The sequence below is a fragment of the Doryrhamphus excisus genome, chromosome 14, assembly GCF_030265055.1.
Source record: "Doryrhamphus excisus isolate RoL2022-K1 chromosome 14, RoL_Dexc_1.0, whole genome shotgun sequence".
NCBI classification, from domain to species: domain Eukaryota; kingdom Metazoa; phylum Chordata; class Actinopteri; order Syngnathiformes; family Syngnathidae; genus Doryrhamphus; species Doryrhamphus excisus.
Window position 1 is genome coordinate 692,084 of NC_080479.1, and position 16,059 is coordinate 708,142.

Genomic DNA, 16,059 nt, shown 5'->3' on the forward strand with positions numbered 1-16,059 from the left:
CTTGGCTTGTGTTAACTAGTGTGTGACAGTGACGCCTGTGTGTTATTTTTGTCGCCTGCGTCCCAAACTTGAAATTCCGTTCTCCACGCTCGTCTTTGGGTGACAAGGACGCGCCAAAATACACTCAGATGTTTTCTCCACAATCCTTTTATTCAATTCCATAAAGAACATTTTGGGAACCCAACAGCAACAACAACAAAAAAAACAATTCATTGGAATTTACTCAGTGTTTTTTTTTTTTTAACAGTAGAGGTGTGGGGCATGGGGGTGGGGGGGTCCACAGGTAAGCTAATACTGCCTCCTCCAGTATGAAGGGAACTTGATGGCTTGGGGTGTTTTTATTCACGCCGCCCTCTCGTAGGAGCGCGTGCAAACCACGTCGCCCAACGTCAGCGTCTGTTTGAAAAGCAAACCAATCAAATAGACGTCCCTGAGGGGTGGGGCGAGGGGGGGGGGTGGGGGTAAGGGGTGGCGGTCACTCACCAGTGTGAGAGCGTTCTCGTTGACCTCTCGGACCAGGCTGGTCTCCTTCCCGTCCCACCGCTGGATGTGCACCATCTTGCCCCCGTCGATGGTGACGATGGACTGCAGGGAGGAAGAGTCCAGAAGGAATTGGTTGGTTCCGGAATAAACCATAGAACATCTCCGACTCCTCCATAGTGGCATGGAAATGAGGCCGGGACTTTTGCATAACGTACATAACCTTTATAATGACTTTGATACCCCGTGACCTTTGTGAGGATAAGCAGCATAGAAAATGGATGGATGGATAGCTATAGCATTGATATGTCCTTATATGGCTAGCTATAGCATTGATATGTCCTTAACACTGATAGCTATAGCATTGTAATGTCCTTATATGGCTAGCTCAGGGGTCGGCAACCTTTATTATGAAAAGAGCCATTTCACCCCCTTGCTCACTAAAGAAAAATAGCCTGGAGCCGCAAAACATAGTATGTTTAAAACAAAATTGGAGGGAATTTGGGGCTATCAAAGTAGTTCAGATAAGAAAAAAACAAGTTGGAGTACTCTTGCTAGTATTATATTAAATATAAACTTACATAAATATATGTGTAAATTACTGTAAACTTACCTGATACCTGAAGTTCCAATGCCGCTGTTTTATATGATCTCTAATTTATTTTTTAGAATTGTCAAATAGCTTTGGGAAAGTATGAAAAGTATTTATAAAGTATTTTCCTTAATGTTTACCTGTGAGAGAGAACTGAATAGCATCCTGTCTGCTCATCCTTGTACTCATCCAATCACCAGTCAGAACTCAGTCAGGATGCATTCATGGACTCACACAAAGTTGGATTTTTAAAAACTCATTACAAAGACATGCTTTTTCCCCACTGTGGTGTTAAAAAATATTCAAGCATTGCAAAGGGAGCCACAACAAAGAGGCTGAAGAGCCACATGCGGCTCTGGAGCCGCGGGTTGCTGACCCCTGGGCTAGCTATAGCATTGTAATGTCCTTACACGGCTAGCTATAGCATTGTAATGTCCTTACACGGCTAGCTATAGCATTGTAATGTCCTTACACGGCTAGCTATAGCATTGTAATGTCCTTACACGGCTAGCTATAGCATTGTAATGTCCTTACACGGCTAGCTATAGCATTGTAATGTCCTTACACGGCTAGCTATAGCATTGTAATGTCCTTACACGGCTAGCTATAGCATTGTAATGTCCTTACACGGCTAGCTATAGCATTGTATTGTCCTTACACGGCTAGCTATAGCATTGTATTGTACCTACATGGCTAGCTATAGCATTGTACTGTCCTTACACGGATAGCTATAGCATTGTACTGTCCTTACACGGATAGCTATAGCATTGTACTGTCCTTACACGGATAGCTATAGCATTGTTATCGTCCTTACATGGCTAGCTATAGCATTGTTATCGTCCTTACATGGCTAGCTATAGCATTGTTATCGTCCTTACATGGCTAGCTATAGCATTGTACTGTCCTTACACGGATAGCTATAGCATTGTATTGTACCTACATGGCTAGCTATAGCATTGTATCATCCTTACACGGCTAGCTATAGCATTGTATCATCCTTACACGGATAGCTATAGCATTGTATCGTCCTTACATGGCTAGCTATAGCATTGCATGGATAGCTATAGCATTGTACTGTCCTTACACGGCTAGCTATAGCATTGTACTGTCCTTACACGGCTAGCTATAGCATTGTACTGTCCTTACATGGCTAGCTATAGCATTGATATGTCCTTAACACGGCTAGCTATAGCATTGTAATGTCCTTACACGGCTAGCTATAGCATTGTATTGTCCTTACACGGCTAGCTATAGCATTGTATTGTCCTTACATGGCTAGCTATAGCATTGTACTGTCCTTACACGGATAGCTATAGCATTGTATTGTACCTACATGGCTAGCTATAGCATTGTATTGTACCTACATGGCTAGCTATAGCATTGTATCATCCTTACACGGCTAGCTATAGCATTGTACTGTCCTTACACGGATAGCTATAGCATTGTACTGTCCTTACACGGATAGCTATAGCATTGTTATCGTCCTTACATGGCTAGCTATAGCATTGTTATCATCCTTACACGGCTAGCTATAGCATTGTATCATCCTTACACGGCTAGCTATAGCATTGTATCATCCTTACACGTATAACTATAGCAATGTATCATCCTTACACGGATAGCTATAGCATTGTATCGTCCTTACATGGCTAGCTATAGCATTGCATGGATAGCTATAGCATTGTATTGTCCTTACACGGATAGCTATAGCATTGTATCGTCCTTACCACGGATAGCTATAGCATTGTATCGTCTTTACATGGCTAGCTATAGCATTGTATCGTCCTGACATGGATAGCTATAGCATTGTATTGTCCTTACATGGATAGCTATAGCATTGTATTGTCCTTACATGGATAGCTATAGCATTGTATTGTCCTTACATGGCTAGCTATAGCATTGTATCGTCCTTTCAGATAGCTATAGCATTGTATTGTCCTTACATGGCTAGCTATAGCATTGTCCAGATAGCTATAGCATTGTATTGTCCTTACACGGATAGCTATAGCATTGTATCGTCCTTACACGGATAGCTATAGCATTGCATGGATAGCTATAGCAATGTATTGTCCTTACACGGATAGCTATAGCATTGTATTGTCCTTACACGGCTAGCTATAGCATTGTATCGTCCTTACCACGGATAGCTATAGCATTGTATCGTCTTTACATGGCTAGCTATAGCATTGCATGGATAGCTATAGCATTGTATCGTCCTGACATGGATAGCTATAGCATTGTATTGTCCTTACATGGCTAGCTATAGCATTGTATTGTCCTTTCAGATAGCTATAGCATTGTATTGTCCTTACATGGCTAGCTATAGCATTGTCCAGATAGCTATAGCATTGTATTGTCCTTACATGGATAGCTATAGCATTGTCCAGATAGCTATAGCATTGTATTGTCCTTACATGGATAGCTATAGCATTGTCCAGATAGCTATAGCATTGTATTGTCCTTACATGGATAGCTATAGCATTGTATTGTCCTTACATGGCTAGCTATAGCATTGTATGGATAGCTATAGCATTGTATTGTCCTTACATGGATAGCTATAGCATTGTATGGATAGCTATAGCATTGTATTGTCCTTACATGGATAGCTATAGCATAACGCTATAGCAAGCCGTGCTTGTAGGCACTCCATGTTGTCGTGTTTATTGTATTCCTCCGGTACCAACATATCCCAATAGCGATACCAGCGGTACTAATCACTTGAAGAAACAAGGCAGTTTTGATCATCCCCGTGTACTGTCAAGTACCGGTGGCGGGTCAGTACCAGCGCCGACACGCAAACAAAGACGTTGATTATCCGCCGTGCCGGTGTTGTCGTCATGATGTTGTCGGGTTATTACGTGAGCGTATTTATGTTCCCTGTGATTGGCTGGCCACCAGTTGGGATAGGCTTCTGTACGCCTAAATATGCTAAATATGCTAAATATGCTAAATATGGCTACATGGTCGTCCTGAACGTCTTTCCCTGTAAGGATTATGGAGGCCACTGTGCTCTTAGGAGCCTTGAGTGCCACAGAAATTATTTTCCCGCAGAAAACTTTCTAGATCTTCCAGAATCTGCACCTATTCCAGCAGGATTTCCTTGGAACGCACTGTTTTACTTTGGTCCTCAGGTAAAAATGCTGACGGCAAACCAACATCTTGTTGATGAAATTGAGAGCTAGGTATCCGCTCGAGCAGACGAGCAGCTAGCAAGGCGTCATGTTAGCCCGCCAGATAAATATAATATTTTGGTGTTAGCTGCTACAATAATAATAATATGGCTTATTGTAGCTTGGCTAATATACAAGTCACTTATGTAAATTGTAAATTGCCAACATTGTTGCCATTTTTGTTAGTTTTTTTTTGTTTGTGAGGGCTTTAGCGTCAAAATATGTACCTCCCATGACAGCAGTTGTTAGTTAGCTTATATTAACTAGTTTTCTCACACTAGAATGCACAGAAAAGGGAAATAAATATGTTTCATATTAGGATGAAACGACAATGTTGAGACCATCCACAGGCCGTGATGCGTTTAAGTGCATTTTGCTGTCAAAGGGTGGTGGGGGGGCGGGGGTGGTCGTGGTCGTGACCTCACCTTGACCTTCCTGTCGTCGGCGGTGGTTTCGTCAAACTCCTGGCCCAGCTTGAAGGTGAGCTCGGTGTTCTTGATGGTGCTCTGCGTCTTCACCGTCACCGTGTCTCCCTCCACGGAGATGATGGTGGTGGGCTTGGTCAGGTTGCCCACCTTGCGGGTGGCGAAGCCGACGCCTGCGGGGGGAAAAAAAACGGCAAGGTGAGCGTTTCATGAGCCGTTCCTCTTTCGACATACGAAAGAGTTCAGATGTCCTTCATGACACCAAAGTCAACAAAAGTCAACTGGCAACTTGTTTATTTGTACTGGCATGGTTTGCCCGCACCTGAACGCACCACGAGGGCTTTACTTGACTGACTTAGCCCAACCTGCCGTTCTTTGTGTTTCAAATGGCTCATTGATCAGAGGACCTGGGAAAAAAGGGTGAAAGGTTGCCTGTTGCTATGGCGACCAGAGGTCAACGGCCATTAATCTTCTTTCTCAACCCCCGCTGCCCCCCCCCCATGTATACACACAACCTGAAAAAGTTTAGTGTTACTTTGCACCTGCCCCCATCTCACACACATTTTTAATCTATATTTATGTTAGTTGATATTATTAAAAATACAATGAAATCATAAAAATAATGTAATTGCATGTTTTTTTCTATTAATATTAAAATGCTTTAAAATAAATGTAATACTTTATTGAAGATTAATAGAATAGAAATATAAAGTATCCATTGAATTGGATAGTTGCATTAGTTTATATTGATGGGAATATTAAACAAATCATGTCTTGAGATGATTTGCATATTATTTGTATTAGTTTGCATTTATTGTAATAAACATACAATTCTTATGTGTATTAGTTTATATATATATTTTTTTTAATGTTAGACATGACAATTAAATACAATACAATTCTTTAAATTGAAAAAAAATATTAAATTTCTAAAATAAAAAATAATAATAAAATAAATAAATTTAATAATAATTTAAAAAATATTTTAGAATATTTGGTATTCTATTATTTTTACACCAATGAAATATTGTGTGTTATTAACAATATTAATATGAAATATTTGTCCCAAGTGACTGGGTGTTGATGCCTCCATTTTAAAATGCAACCCCCCCCCCCCATGTGACCAACAATGGACGGCTTTCAAATGCTAGTGTGTCTGTGTGTTGACCACTGTTGAGAGTTTGCCTCACAGTGGGGTGGATTCCATCCACTGGAGGAGAAGGAGAGGCCTCGGGGAGGGCGCCCGGGCCCCTCCCAGCCCCAGCCGCCCTGCTCTTGAGACCATGTGGTCGCTCCCTCTCCATGCTCCTCTTTTCCACCCTTACTCCTCGCCGCTCTCCATCTTGGAGTCTCCGTTATTTTGTCCCGTTTATCCATACAAACACACACTTGTGCAGAACACCTCCTCACACAACACACACACAATGCATCATCACTTGCACACACACACACACACACACACACACACACACATACACACAATAATAATGGAAGACTCACCCAGAATCTTCATGTACTCGTCAAAGTTCTCGCTGGATTTGAGGTTCCAGGTGCCAACGAAAGCCTCGGCCATGTCTGCAGTGGAGCAGCAGCAAAGAGAAGGAGAAGGAGAAGGAGAAGAAGAAGGAGAGTGAGGGTGTGTGTGTGAGTGCAAGAGGAGAAGAAGGGGGGAGGAGAGTCAAACCAGTCAGCAGCACCAAAAGCTGAGCTGCCGTCCTACTGGCTGATTTTATACCGGCTGTTTCTTACGTCATCAGCCTGTGCACAAAGAGGAGGAGGAGGAGGAGGAGGAGGAGGAAGAGGAGTGGGGCGTCTGCTCGCTCATAGATGTTCTTTGAGTCATGTCATTAAAAAAAAAACAAATGCAAACGATGCAAGCTGGAAAAAATGGAAAAGTGTAAAAAGTAGTAGTGAAGTACTAATACATATGTACATATGGAGCACTATTTGGCTTTACTTCAGTTTTTATAGTCAATGGATATTATTATTTGCCATAATTTAAGGTTTTCTTCTTATGCCAATATGGAGTGGCCGGACCGGAGCAGGAGGGGATAGAAAAGAAAACAGATTTATTATATAATGGAATTTTTTTATGGATTAAAAGTTTGTAATATAATCAATTACATTTGTTTTTTTTATATAGTAGGAATGTTTTTATTTTATGGATTAAAATATGTAATAAAAAAGATTCAACACTTTCATTTATTTTATTATAAAGTAGGATTTTTTTGAAAATTTATATATATATATATATATATATATATATATATATATTTAAATTGTCTTATTTTCTTTATTGGACTGTAGAAAATTAATATTATGGATTAGAAATATTACATTTTAAATTCTATAGAATTCTATTTTTAAATTCTTTTTTTAATATACAAAAGGAACTTTGTTATGGATAATAATAATAGATTTTTATTATATAGTAGTAAATCTAAACTTGTAGTTTGTATACTTGTATTGTTATCTTAGTTTTCTTCTATAAATATGATATTGCATAGATTTTATTTATTTTATTATAAACCTATTATAAACATACATTTAAATTGTCTTATTTTCTTTATTCTACTGTAAAAAATTAACATTACGGATTAGAAATATGACATTTTGACTTTTTAAAATTCTATTTTATTATACAAAAAGGAAATTAAACTTTATATTATGGATAATATTAATAATAATAATAAAACTGGATTTTATTATATAGTAGAAAATTAAAACTTGTAGATAAAATATAATAAAATAGATATTTAATATAGGTTTATGTCAATCTGATTTCTTAAAGAAAGAGTTGTCTTAATTTTTGTCATTGTTTGTATTTATTGTATTGTTATCTTAGTTTTTCTTCTATAAATATGATATTGCATAGATTTTCTTTGTAAGCATTTGACTTGTAATGACCTCTATAGGAGCGCATAAAAGGCGGGGCACACCCACGGTCGTAAGATGTCATGTGACCAGCCTGCCTCCGGTCTAACCGGATACACGCTGAACCAACGCCAAAAAGGTTCAATGCCCTCCACTAGCAAGACACCGTGTGTGTGTGTGTGTGTGTGTGTGTATACATTCCTCCATAATAAATGATGAGCTAGCATACGGCTAGCGTGGGCCTGTTCACTCCTGACTGGTAGCCATCATTTTAACCCTGGGGGTCTCCTTAAAAAACTGTCATAAAAATGGAACACCAGGTTTTTCCCCACTTTCACGACATGAAATATTTACTTCAAAGCTTCGTTTTTCCACTGGGAAAACCCACGGTGCACAATATTTTACAAAAAATAAGGTGGAATATTTAGGCCGGACATTTCTCCTTCAGCACAATTCATGCTTCTATTTATCACAGCAAGTCTTGCAGGTCCTGAAGCAGCAAAACAGCCCCAGACCGTCACACTACCACCACCGTATTTTACTGTTGATATCGTCTTTTTCTGAAATTCGATCTCGGGGATCATCAAGATGTTTTCTGGCATGTTTTCTGAGATGAGCCTTAATGTTGTTTTTGGTCTTGGAATAGGCCGTTTTTACCCAGTGTCTTTCTTATGGTGGGGTCATGAACAATGGCCTTAACTGGGGCAAGTGGATGTTGTTGTGGGGTCTTTTGTGACCTCTTGGATGAGTCGTGGCTGCCATATTCGTTTTTTCTGCCTTAATAATAATAAGTTTCATTCAAAAACTGCATTTTGTGTCGACATTGACTACCATTTCGATTTGGTTGATGATGTGAAGTGTCACATGTTAAAAAAAAAAACGAAATCAGGAAGGGGGCAAACGCTTTTTCACACCATTGTAAGTCTTTGAAAGGCGGGACTTGGATAACAAACACAAACACAAACACATAAGTGTATATAACAGACAATAAAGCAGGGGTCTCAAACTCGCGGCCCGCGGGCAAAATGCGGCCCACGGGACGCGAGTTTGAGGCCCCCACCTTGATATGAAAGCTTAACCGCGTGAGTTTGAATTTGTCAATTGACGCGATTTTGCAAGCTACGACGCTGCGCCCAGATGTCACAATGCTAATTTGCTAATTGGGTAAAATGGTTAAGTTTCATGAATGTTCATGTTAAAGGTTAAATAAGAGTAATTTAGTTAGTAATTAGTAGTTAGTAATTTAGTTACTTAATTTGATTCTGGAAAAAAATAATTTCTCTACCCACCAACTATATGTGGTTTCTTATGTTTTTCTTATTTTCTGTTTTATTATTATTTTATTTATTTATTTATTACTGATTGGGTTATTTATTTTCTTTATTTTGATTTATTTATTTTTTCATTTTTTTTTATTGAAGACAGTTTTTTTATTTTATTTTTTTCAGTTTTTAATAAATGAATGAATAAAAAATATATAAATGTATAATATAAATAAAAATAAAAAAAATATATTTTTTTAAACCTGATGCGGCCCAGCCTCACCCAGACCTTTGCTCCAGTGGCCCCCAGGTAAATTGAGTTTGTGACCCCTGCAATAAAGTAAACATACTTTTTGTATACACACACACACACACACACACACACACAAACACACACACTATCAAAACAAAAATGATGATGTATTTAAAACTGGACTCAATAGGACCAAATGAGTCACTAAAGAGTGAAGAAACATATGCAAATTTTGCACATTGCAAAAGAGTTTTTCAAGAATATTTTCTTAGAAAAAACGATGACTAAAAGCGAATCCTGGCCAAGTATTGCGCAATCAGCTCTGTAGCCAACATGCAGAAGAGCACACAGAAAAGCCAAATTGTGCTAAAGATAACGTGGTGTTTGCATGTCTGCAGATGGGACATTGTGCAACTTTAAAACACCCCCCCCCCTCCTAAAAAAAAAAAAAAGGAAGAGGTTCTCTCAGGACAAAAAGCGCTCTGTCAGACCACCTGACACACCCTGTCCCGCCGCCCTTGTCCCACAGCGACACAGCCCACCCTCCCCGCTCAGACCACGCTAACATGTGTTGGACATAAACAGCTGCGAGAACACACGCGGGAGGGGGGGGGAGGCAGCGAGGTGAAAGGTCAACACCTTCAAACGGAGGCCGCGAGAACGTCACTTGTAGCCGTGTCAAACGTGTACATGTGTTATGCAATCATGGGATATAAGCCAGGGGACTTTTATCGGTCATAGCTTCGTATTCGTTTAGCTTTTATTTGAAAAAAAAAAAAAAAACACAAAACGCAAAGAAACTGCGTCCATTAAATGTTGGCGCAGAGCGGCCAAGTGTTCATAGTCGTAAAGGTGAGGAATGCTGATGTAGCTTCCAGCTCTTTTCACGTGCGTCTGTTCACATTAGGAGCACATCGGCTGGTGTTAAAATGGTTCCTTTGTCTTAAAGTCATGCATCCATTCAGTCGTTCATTCATTTATTTAGTGTCCTTCCTGCGTGGTGACTCCTACGTGACACCCTCACAGATTGAACGTGTAAAAAATAAATGACAATATATTCATAAAGTTGTATTTTCCCCTTGAATAACTGTACAGTTTCTATTTTCCAAGACAAACGTAAATGTACTAATAACTAGTTTCAAATCACAAAGCGTCAATTTACCCTTTATTAAAATACCGTCTTCTGCCAAAGGGGGCGATAGTGTGTCACAGAGCACTCAGGTCCTACGTCATGTGCGTCACGTGAGCACGAATAAGTAGCCAAAGCGGAAGCTAAGCGGTTTACTGGGATTCTGCGTTTATTTAATAGCCAACAAAGCTGTAATATCAATATTCAAGTCATATCCGCATTTGGATACTTTGTCACAATTGCAATTTGCGATAAAACGCTTACTTATTCGTCCATAAAGTCTTTTGAGCGAGAAAAAAAGACCGCTGAAACAGTTCTTTGGTACACTTCCCCCCTCTGCTGGACAAACAGAAGCTCTGCAACTGTCTAAACTCGGTGTTAAAATGTGTACGAGTTTGATATTTCGGCTGCAAAAATTTAATTATTCAAATACATTCGAAACAATAGCCATACATAGGATCATTCACAATACATAAACAGACTCAAAAGCTCAAAATGAGAGATTAAGTTAGGTCTGAATGGTAATAAAGAACAGGATATAGATCCGGGAGGTCGGCTTCTGTCTTGCTAATCCAATATTAGCAGTTTCCCAGGAGACAGAACCATGGGGGCGAGCTTAATAAAGGACTTTAATAAAGGTGTTTCATTCTGAGCAGTTGAAAATGATACACTGGTGTTAGGGGCCAAGCTACACTTCCGGTGGTGGGTTCAAAATAAAAGTTCGCGTAAAATAATCGCTTCGTAAAGGCGATGTATAAAACCACAAAAGTCGAAACTACATCCTCGTTGAACACACAAACCAAATCGATTGGTACGAAACGTCATTATTGCGACCTGAAAGCGAAACTCTTCTCTGTTACTTTACTTTGAAAATAATTGAACAACACTTCAACAGCCGCCATTTTAACTTGATAAATAACTATGGCAACCATCATACGCCGGCTAGTGTGTGTGTGTGTGTGTGTGTGTGTGATGTTATTCAAGGACACGTTGAGCTAGAAAGCAGCCACTTGTTCCCACATGAAACTTTTTTTTTTTAAAAACGCAATAAAACAAAAAGTCTCACTTGTTCCGGTATTGGCGTTGTGAACAAAGATGGCTCCCCCTCAGAAGGCTCGGTTGGGATGCGAAGTGGCGAGGAAATGGAAAGCAACAGGTGAGTCCGACATCTGATTCACTTCTGGAAAAAGAAGATGAAAACACTTAAAAGATGAATAGCACAACTAAACAATTACAGCTGAATATTAATAACAATTGCTTACACTTGTTAGCTCATACATGGACAAGACTATTAAACAAGTACAAATGTGTCTGTAGTGTTTTTGTTTATTGGGGGTTCTGCATCCAGAATAAGCATTTGGATGGACAGAAGTCTTTTGTCCGAGTTCCAGAAAGTGAAACATGTGCCTCATTAATCATGCAGTCTCCACTGAGCCTTATCCAGGTCAAGAAGCTTTTATTGACGTGTGTGAGTGAGTTGCAAGGCCTAAGGAAACCTAAATAATTCATCCGTCAAGACTCTCAAATGACACTTGCACTCCGTGCGATGGAAACCTTTCCAAATCTGAGCTAGCGTTACGAATGTGTTATATATTTGTTGTTGCTTCAGCTGCACCCGGCACCGCCTACAAGCGTGCCGGCGTGGCGCCCGCACCGCCCTGGCCCGGACACCCCCGCCGCATGGGGCAGATTTGGAGGGCCGAGTGTCCTCCCCGTCCGCTCCCTCACCTGCCTGTCTTCCATGGCCGCCACGCGGAGGAGAGCGCCGAGCGTCCCCACCTGGTCACCATCATACGGCCCGGTCAGAGCGCATTGCGGAAGGTGAGTTTGTGACCGAATAGGCCCCAAGAATCCAATCACCAAGTCTTAGTCGTGTATTGGAAGCCTTTTCGTCTTGACTGTTTGTTTGACTTGGCTGTTTTGTGTGTCTGTAGCTTTAATGCTAATGAGCTGTGTTTGCCCATGCTAGCTTAATCTATTACACGGAAGGACAACAACCAGACAGGAAGTAAATCGAAAACCACAAAGTGTGATTTCTGCCCAGGTCAGCGTGCTTTTGAACCGGAGGGGCGTGGTCTCTTTCGAGCAGCTGCTATTGGACATCTCCGAGGCGCTGGGCTTCCCTCGCTGGCACAGATCTCGAGTGACACGACTCTTCACCACCTTCGCCTGGGAGGTCAGGTCACTTTTGCGGCCGATGAAGCTGCTGATGCTAATGCTAACGCTAATGCTAACAAAGCATCCATTGGCTTCAGGTGAAGAGCATTAGCGACTTCTTCCGTGGCGATGCGGCCTTCCTGGCGCTGGGCAAAGCTCGACCGGAGCTGAGCAGCCTGCAGGAGGCGCTGGAGGAGCTGTTCCCTGAGAATTCCCGTTACCAAGCCGAGGCGCTGCTGGTCTGGGAGAAGAAACTCCGACCGGCGTTGGATAAAGCCGTTAAAGCGGACAGCGGGTACAGCGAGGGGATGAACCGGAACAAGAACCGTGGTCCAGATGCAAGAGACGCGGCTCCGTTTGGGAATGGAGACACGGACAAGGTAAAGATGGCTGCTTCCAGGAAAGCCGCTCACCTGCCCAACCATCTACAGAGGCTACGTGTGAGGGGCGGGTTCTGCGAGGCACCGCCACCTCTCATTGGTCGATTCAAGCAGGAACTGGAGCGCGAGAACGGAGACAAACACTTCACTTCTCTGTGTGAGGGATGCTTATCAAGAAGACCCGAACGTCCCAGTCCGGAATGGGTGGACCCGCTTTCGGGAAGGGTCCCTCTTCCTCCAGTGTCCAGGAAGCAAAGAGGACGTTCACCACAGACACAGGAAGTGAGGTGGAGTCCTCCACCTCCAGGACTAGAAAAAGCCTCGGGTCCTCCCTCAGAGGGCAGCGAGGTCTCCCAGGCGGACATCGAGCGCCTGTACGACATCGGTCGCCAGGTCGGGGACGGCAACTTCGCCGTGGTGCACGAGTGCCGCCGCCGCATCGACGGGCAGACTTTGGCCGTGAAGATCGTGGAGCGCTCGCGGCTGGTGGGCCGAGAGCACATGCTCCAGAACGAACTGTGCCTGCTGGGCAGCCTGCGCCACCCCCGCATCGTGCGGCTGCTGGCCCACCATCACACGCCGGCCCGCACCTACCTGGTCATGGAGCTGGCCGGCGGCGGTGACCTCTTTGAGACCATCAGCCAGCGAGGGAGCTTCCCTGAGGCCGAGGCCGGACTGATGGTGTCGGACGTGAGCGAGGCGCTCAAGTACATCCACCGTAGGAGCGTCGTGCACCGGGACCTCAAACCAGAGAACCTGCTGGTGAGTCACTAAAGCTTCCTTTTTAGCCAGGAGTTTTTCGAAGTCTAACATCCGTTGTCGTGCTGCAAGTCTCGCCCCTGAGGACTCTAAGTGGGTTTTGAATAGAGGATAAGGGAATCTTAAAGAACCAAATTATAGATTCTAACAACAATACCTAATACAGACATCCGGGATTATCTGCAGTCCCTGTATGCCTACAAGTAAGCGGGTCTTATTACAGCGCAGCAGCAAAAAAGCACCCTAGGAGTCATCTAACAGTCGGGCGGAACTAGTTTTCGATGTCTGATTGTTTGTACTCACCGCCAGCTTTCCACCCCAGTGTTGCCTTTCAACAACAAGCTAACAAGCTAACCGGACCGTCTCCCTTACAGGTTGTCCACGCCGCCGCCGGCATCACCAGACTCAAGCTGGCAGACTTTGGTCTCGCCATGATCGTGACCGAGCCCGTCTTCACCATATGTGGGACGCCGACTTACGTCGCACCAGAGATTCTCTCGGAGACAGGTTAGCCCTAACAGAACAGCCCGAGAAAGAACTGAATGGGATGATGACACCCTGACCCCCCCCACCCCCGCCCCCCCTGACAGGTTACGGTGTCGAGGTGGACATGTGGGCTCTCGGCGTCATCCTCTACATTCTCTTGTGCGGCTTCGCCCCGTTTCGAAGTCGAGATCGGGACCAAGAGGAGCTGTTTCAGATCATCAAACAAGCGCAGCTCCACTTCCTGTCCCCGTATTGGGACACCGTTTCACCAGGTGAGAGCACACGTCAGGTGACACAAACTGACAGCGTTTTAATTCTTCTCACACACGCCGCAGAAGCCAAAGATCTCGTCTCCGGACTTCTCCAGTCTGACCCCGCAGCCAGGATGACCGCTGAGCAGAGCCTGCAGCACCCTTGGCTGAGGGCCATGGCGTCGTGTTGCCAGCAGAGGGCGCTACGCTGCAAAGATGACAGGAGCCCAGATTGTCCAGAAGAAGAATGGAGCCGACACACCAAAGCAGCCCACAAGAGTCCACGGGACTATCTGACACGGCACCCAACAGAGACCCAGTCACCTGGGAGGCAGGCTTCTCAGGACGGTGCTGTCCACGCCCACTGCAGCGACCACCCGCCAATCAAAAAAAACAATCAGCCCAACGACAGGTAATGCAGGGTTTGGTCCACATTCATCTTCTGGAACTTTCACGTTCTTGTTACCATTGATACTCAATCAAATACTGCATGCATGTCATCCCTACACACACACTGTAGATACTGTATAGTAGTACTGTATAGTATTTAGGCCGAGTCGAGCTTATTTAATCCTACTCCTTCTGTGTTTTTTTTTAACAATAAAAGAGTATGTGTATTTGTGGGATTGTCACTGAGAATGTATGAAAGGTGACAGGGGTCCTACCGCCCAGCGTGTCCTGCCCCACACAGCCAGGACGAGTCCCCATCTCCAGAGAGCCGGTCCCCCATGACAGTGGCTCCACACCTTACTCTTCCGCTCTGCATGTCAAATGAAAAAATATACAGTGGAGTGAAAAGAGTTTGATACCCAGCCCCCGAGAGGACATAGACCAGGGGTCTCAAAGTCAATTTACCTGGGGGCCACTGGAGCTAGGGTCTGGGCGAGGCTGGGCCGCATCAGGTTTTACAAAAAAAACAAAAAAAAACGCATTTATTAAAAACAGAAAAATGAATAAACTTTGCTTTGGTTCCGATTTTCTACAAGAAAAGCTTTGATAAAACATTCCACAAATAAACAAATCAAGAATAAAGAAAATCAATCAATCAGTAATAAATAAATATAATAATAATAATAAAACGCCAAATAATAAAAACTTAAGAAACCACATATAGTTGGTGGGTAGACAAATTATTTTTTTCAGATTAAAATTACCAAAGCATTATTAGAGCCCTGTAGACATGACAAAACACGACTATAGTCACATTTATACTCTTTTTATTTACAACATATTGCGCAACCGCAGGGTCTTGAGACACATGCTAACTCGCAAAACTAGAGAGCTAGCGACCTAAACGGTAGCCTCCAAGTTATTTCCTTTAAACTTAAATAGCCAAAAAATTACCACTTCCACACGGATAGGGAGGATAACTACTAACAGTTATTTAACCTTTAACATGAACACTAATCAAACGTAATAATTTTTTCTGGGTTCATGATACCATACAGCATCCGTATCAAACTAACATTAAACTTTCATATCAAGGCGGGGAGCCTCAAACTAGTGTCCTGCGGGCCACATTTGGCACCCCTGGTGCCACAACACAACTTCCTGGTCAGTCCAAGTAAGGAAGAGTCCAGTGTGTGTGGTTCCTGTCCCTCCTTGTTCCAGACAGCTGAGATCTTTTCCTGTCCCGCCCCCCCCCTTCCACATTCCCCTGCTAACTGCTAATATTTATAATGCAGCATTCTTTTGTTCACTCACCTTCAAGTAGTACTTGAATCATGCCCCCCCCCCCAAAAAACTGCACCCCCAATGCACAAATGACATATGTTCAGAGTGTTTGTACTCACCACAGACATGTTGTCATTAAAAAGGTCCGTCGTGCGTCCACGCAGCCC

General features: G+C 42.9%; 2 protein-coding genes across 3 annotated transcripts; one reads left to right on the forward strand and one right to left on the reverse strand.

Moving 5' to 3' along the window:
- Window positions 1-129: 129 nt before the first annotated feature.
- LOC131102074 (fatty acid-binding protein, heart-like) lies at window positions 130-14,978 on the reverse strand. 2 transcript variants are annotated; one of them, XM_058047561.1, is made up of 6 exons: window positions 14,884-14,978; window positions 11,252-11,365; window positions 6,168-6,242; window positions 4,668-4,840; window positions 484-585; window positions 130-396 (listed from the first exon to the last, which is right to left on the reverse strand). In XM_058047561.1, exons 3-6 carry the CDS (start codon window positions 6,238-6,240, stop codon window positions 343-345), a joined length of 402 nt encoding a protein of 133 aa, XP_057903544.1. In that variant the 5' UTR covers window positions 6,241-6,242; window positions 11,252-11,365; window positions 14,884-14,978; the 3' UTR covers window positions 130-342. The 2 variants fall into 2 exon arrangements, with proteins under 2 accessions (XP_057903544.1, XP_057903543.1); XM_058047560.1 differs by lacking the exons at window positions 11,252-11,365; window positions 14,884-14,978 and having other exon boundaries at window positions 6,168-6,378.
- LOC131102069 (serine/threonine-protein kinase DCLK3-like) lies at window positions 11,138-14,725 on the forward strand. The gene is made up of 7 exons (XM_058047554.1): window positions 11,138-11,341; window positions 11,795-12,006; window positions 12,230-12,361; window positions 12,441-13,484; window positions 13,856-13,988; window positions 14,072-14,239; window positions 14,303-14,725. Exons 1-7 carry the CDS (start codon window positions 11,281-11,283, stop codon window positions 14,632-14,634), a joined length of 2,082 nt encoding a protein of 693 aa, XP_057903537.1. The 5' UTR covers window positions 11,138-11,280; the 3' UTR covers window positions 14,635-14,725.
- Window positions 14,979-16,059: the final 1,081 nt, after the last annotated feature.

Coding starts and splice junctions, on each gene's coding strand:
- LOC131102074 (XM_058047561.1), bottom strand. CDS start 6,240: ATGGCCGAGGCTTTCGTTGGCACCTGGAACCTCAAATCCAGCGAGAAC. Junction 4,841..6,167: donor CGAGTACATGAAGATTCTGG/GTGAGTCTTCCA, acceptor TTCCCCCCGCAG/GCGTCGGCTTCGCCACCCGC. Junction 586..4,667: donor CCGACGACAGGAAGGTCAAG/GTGAGGTCACGA, acceptor TCCTCCCTGCAG/TCCATCGTCACCATCGACGG.
- LOC131102069 (XM_058047554.1), top strand. CDS start 11,281: ATGGCTCCCCCTCAGAAGGCTCGGTTGGGATGCGAAGTGGCGAGGAAA. Junction 13,989..14,071: donor AGAGATTCTCTCGGAGACAG/GTTAGCCCTAAC, acceptor CCCCCCTGACAG/GTTACGGTGTCGAGGTGGAC. Junction 14,240..14,302: donor TTGGGACACCGTTTCACCAG/GTGAGAGCACAC, acceptor CACACGCCGCAG/AAGCCAAAGATCTCGTCTCC.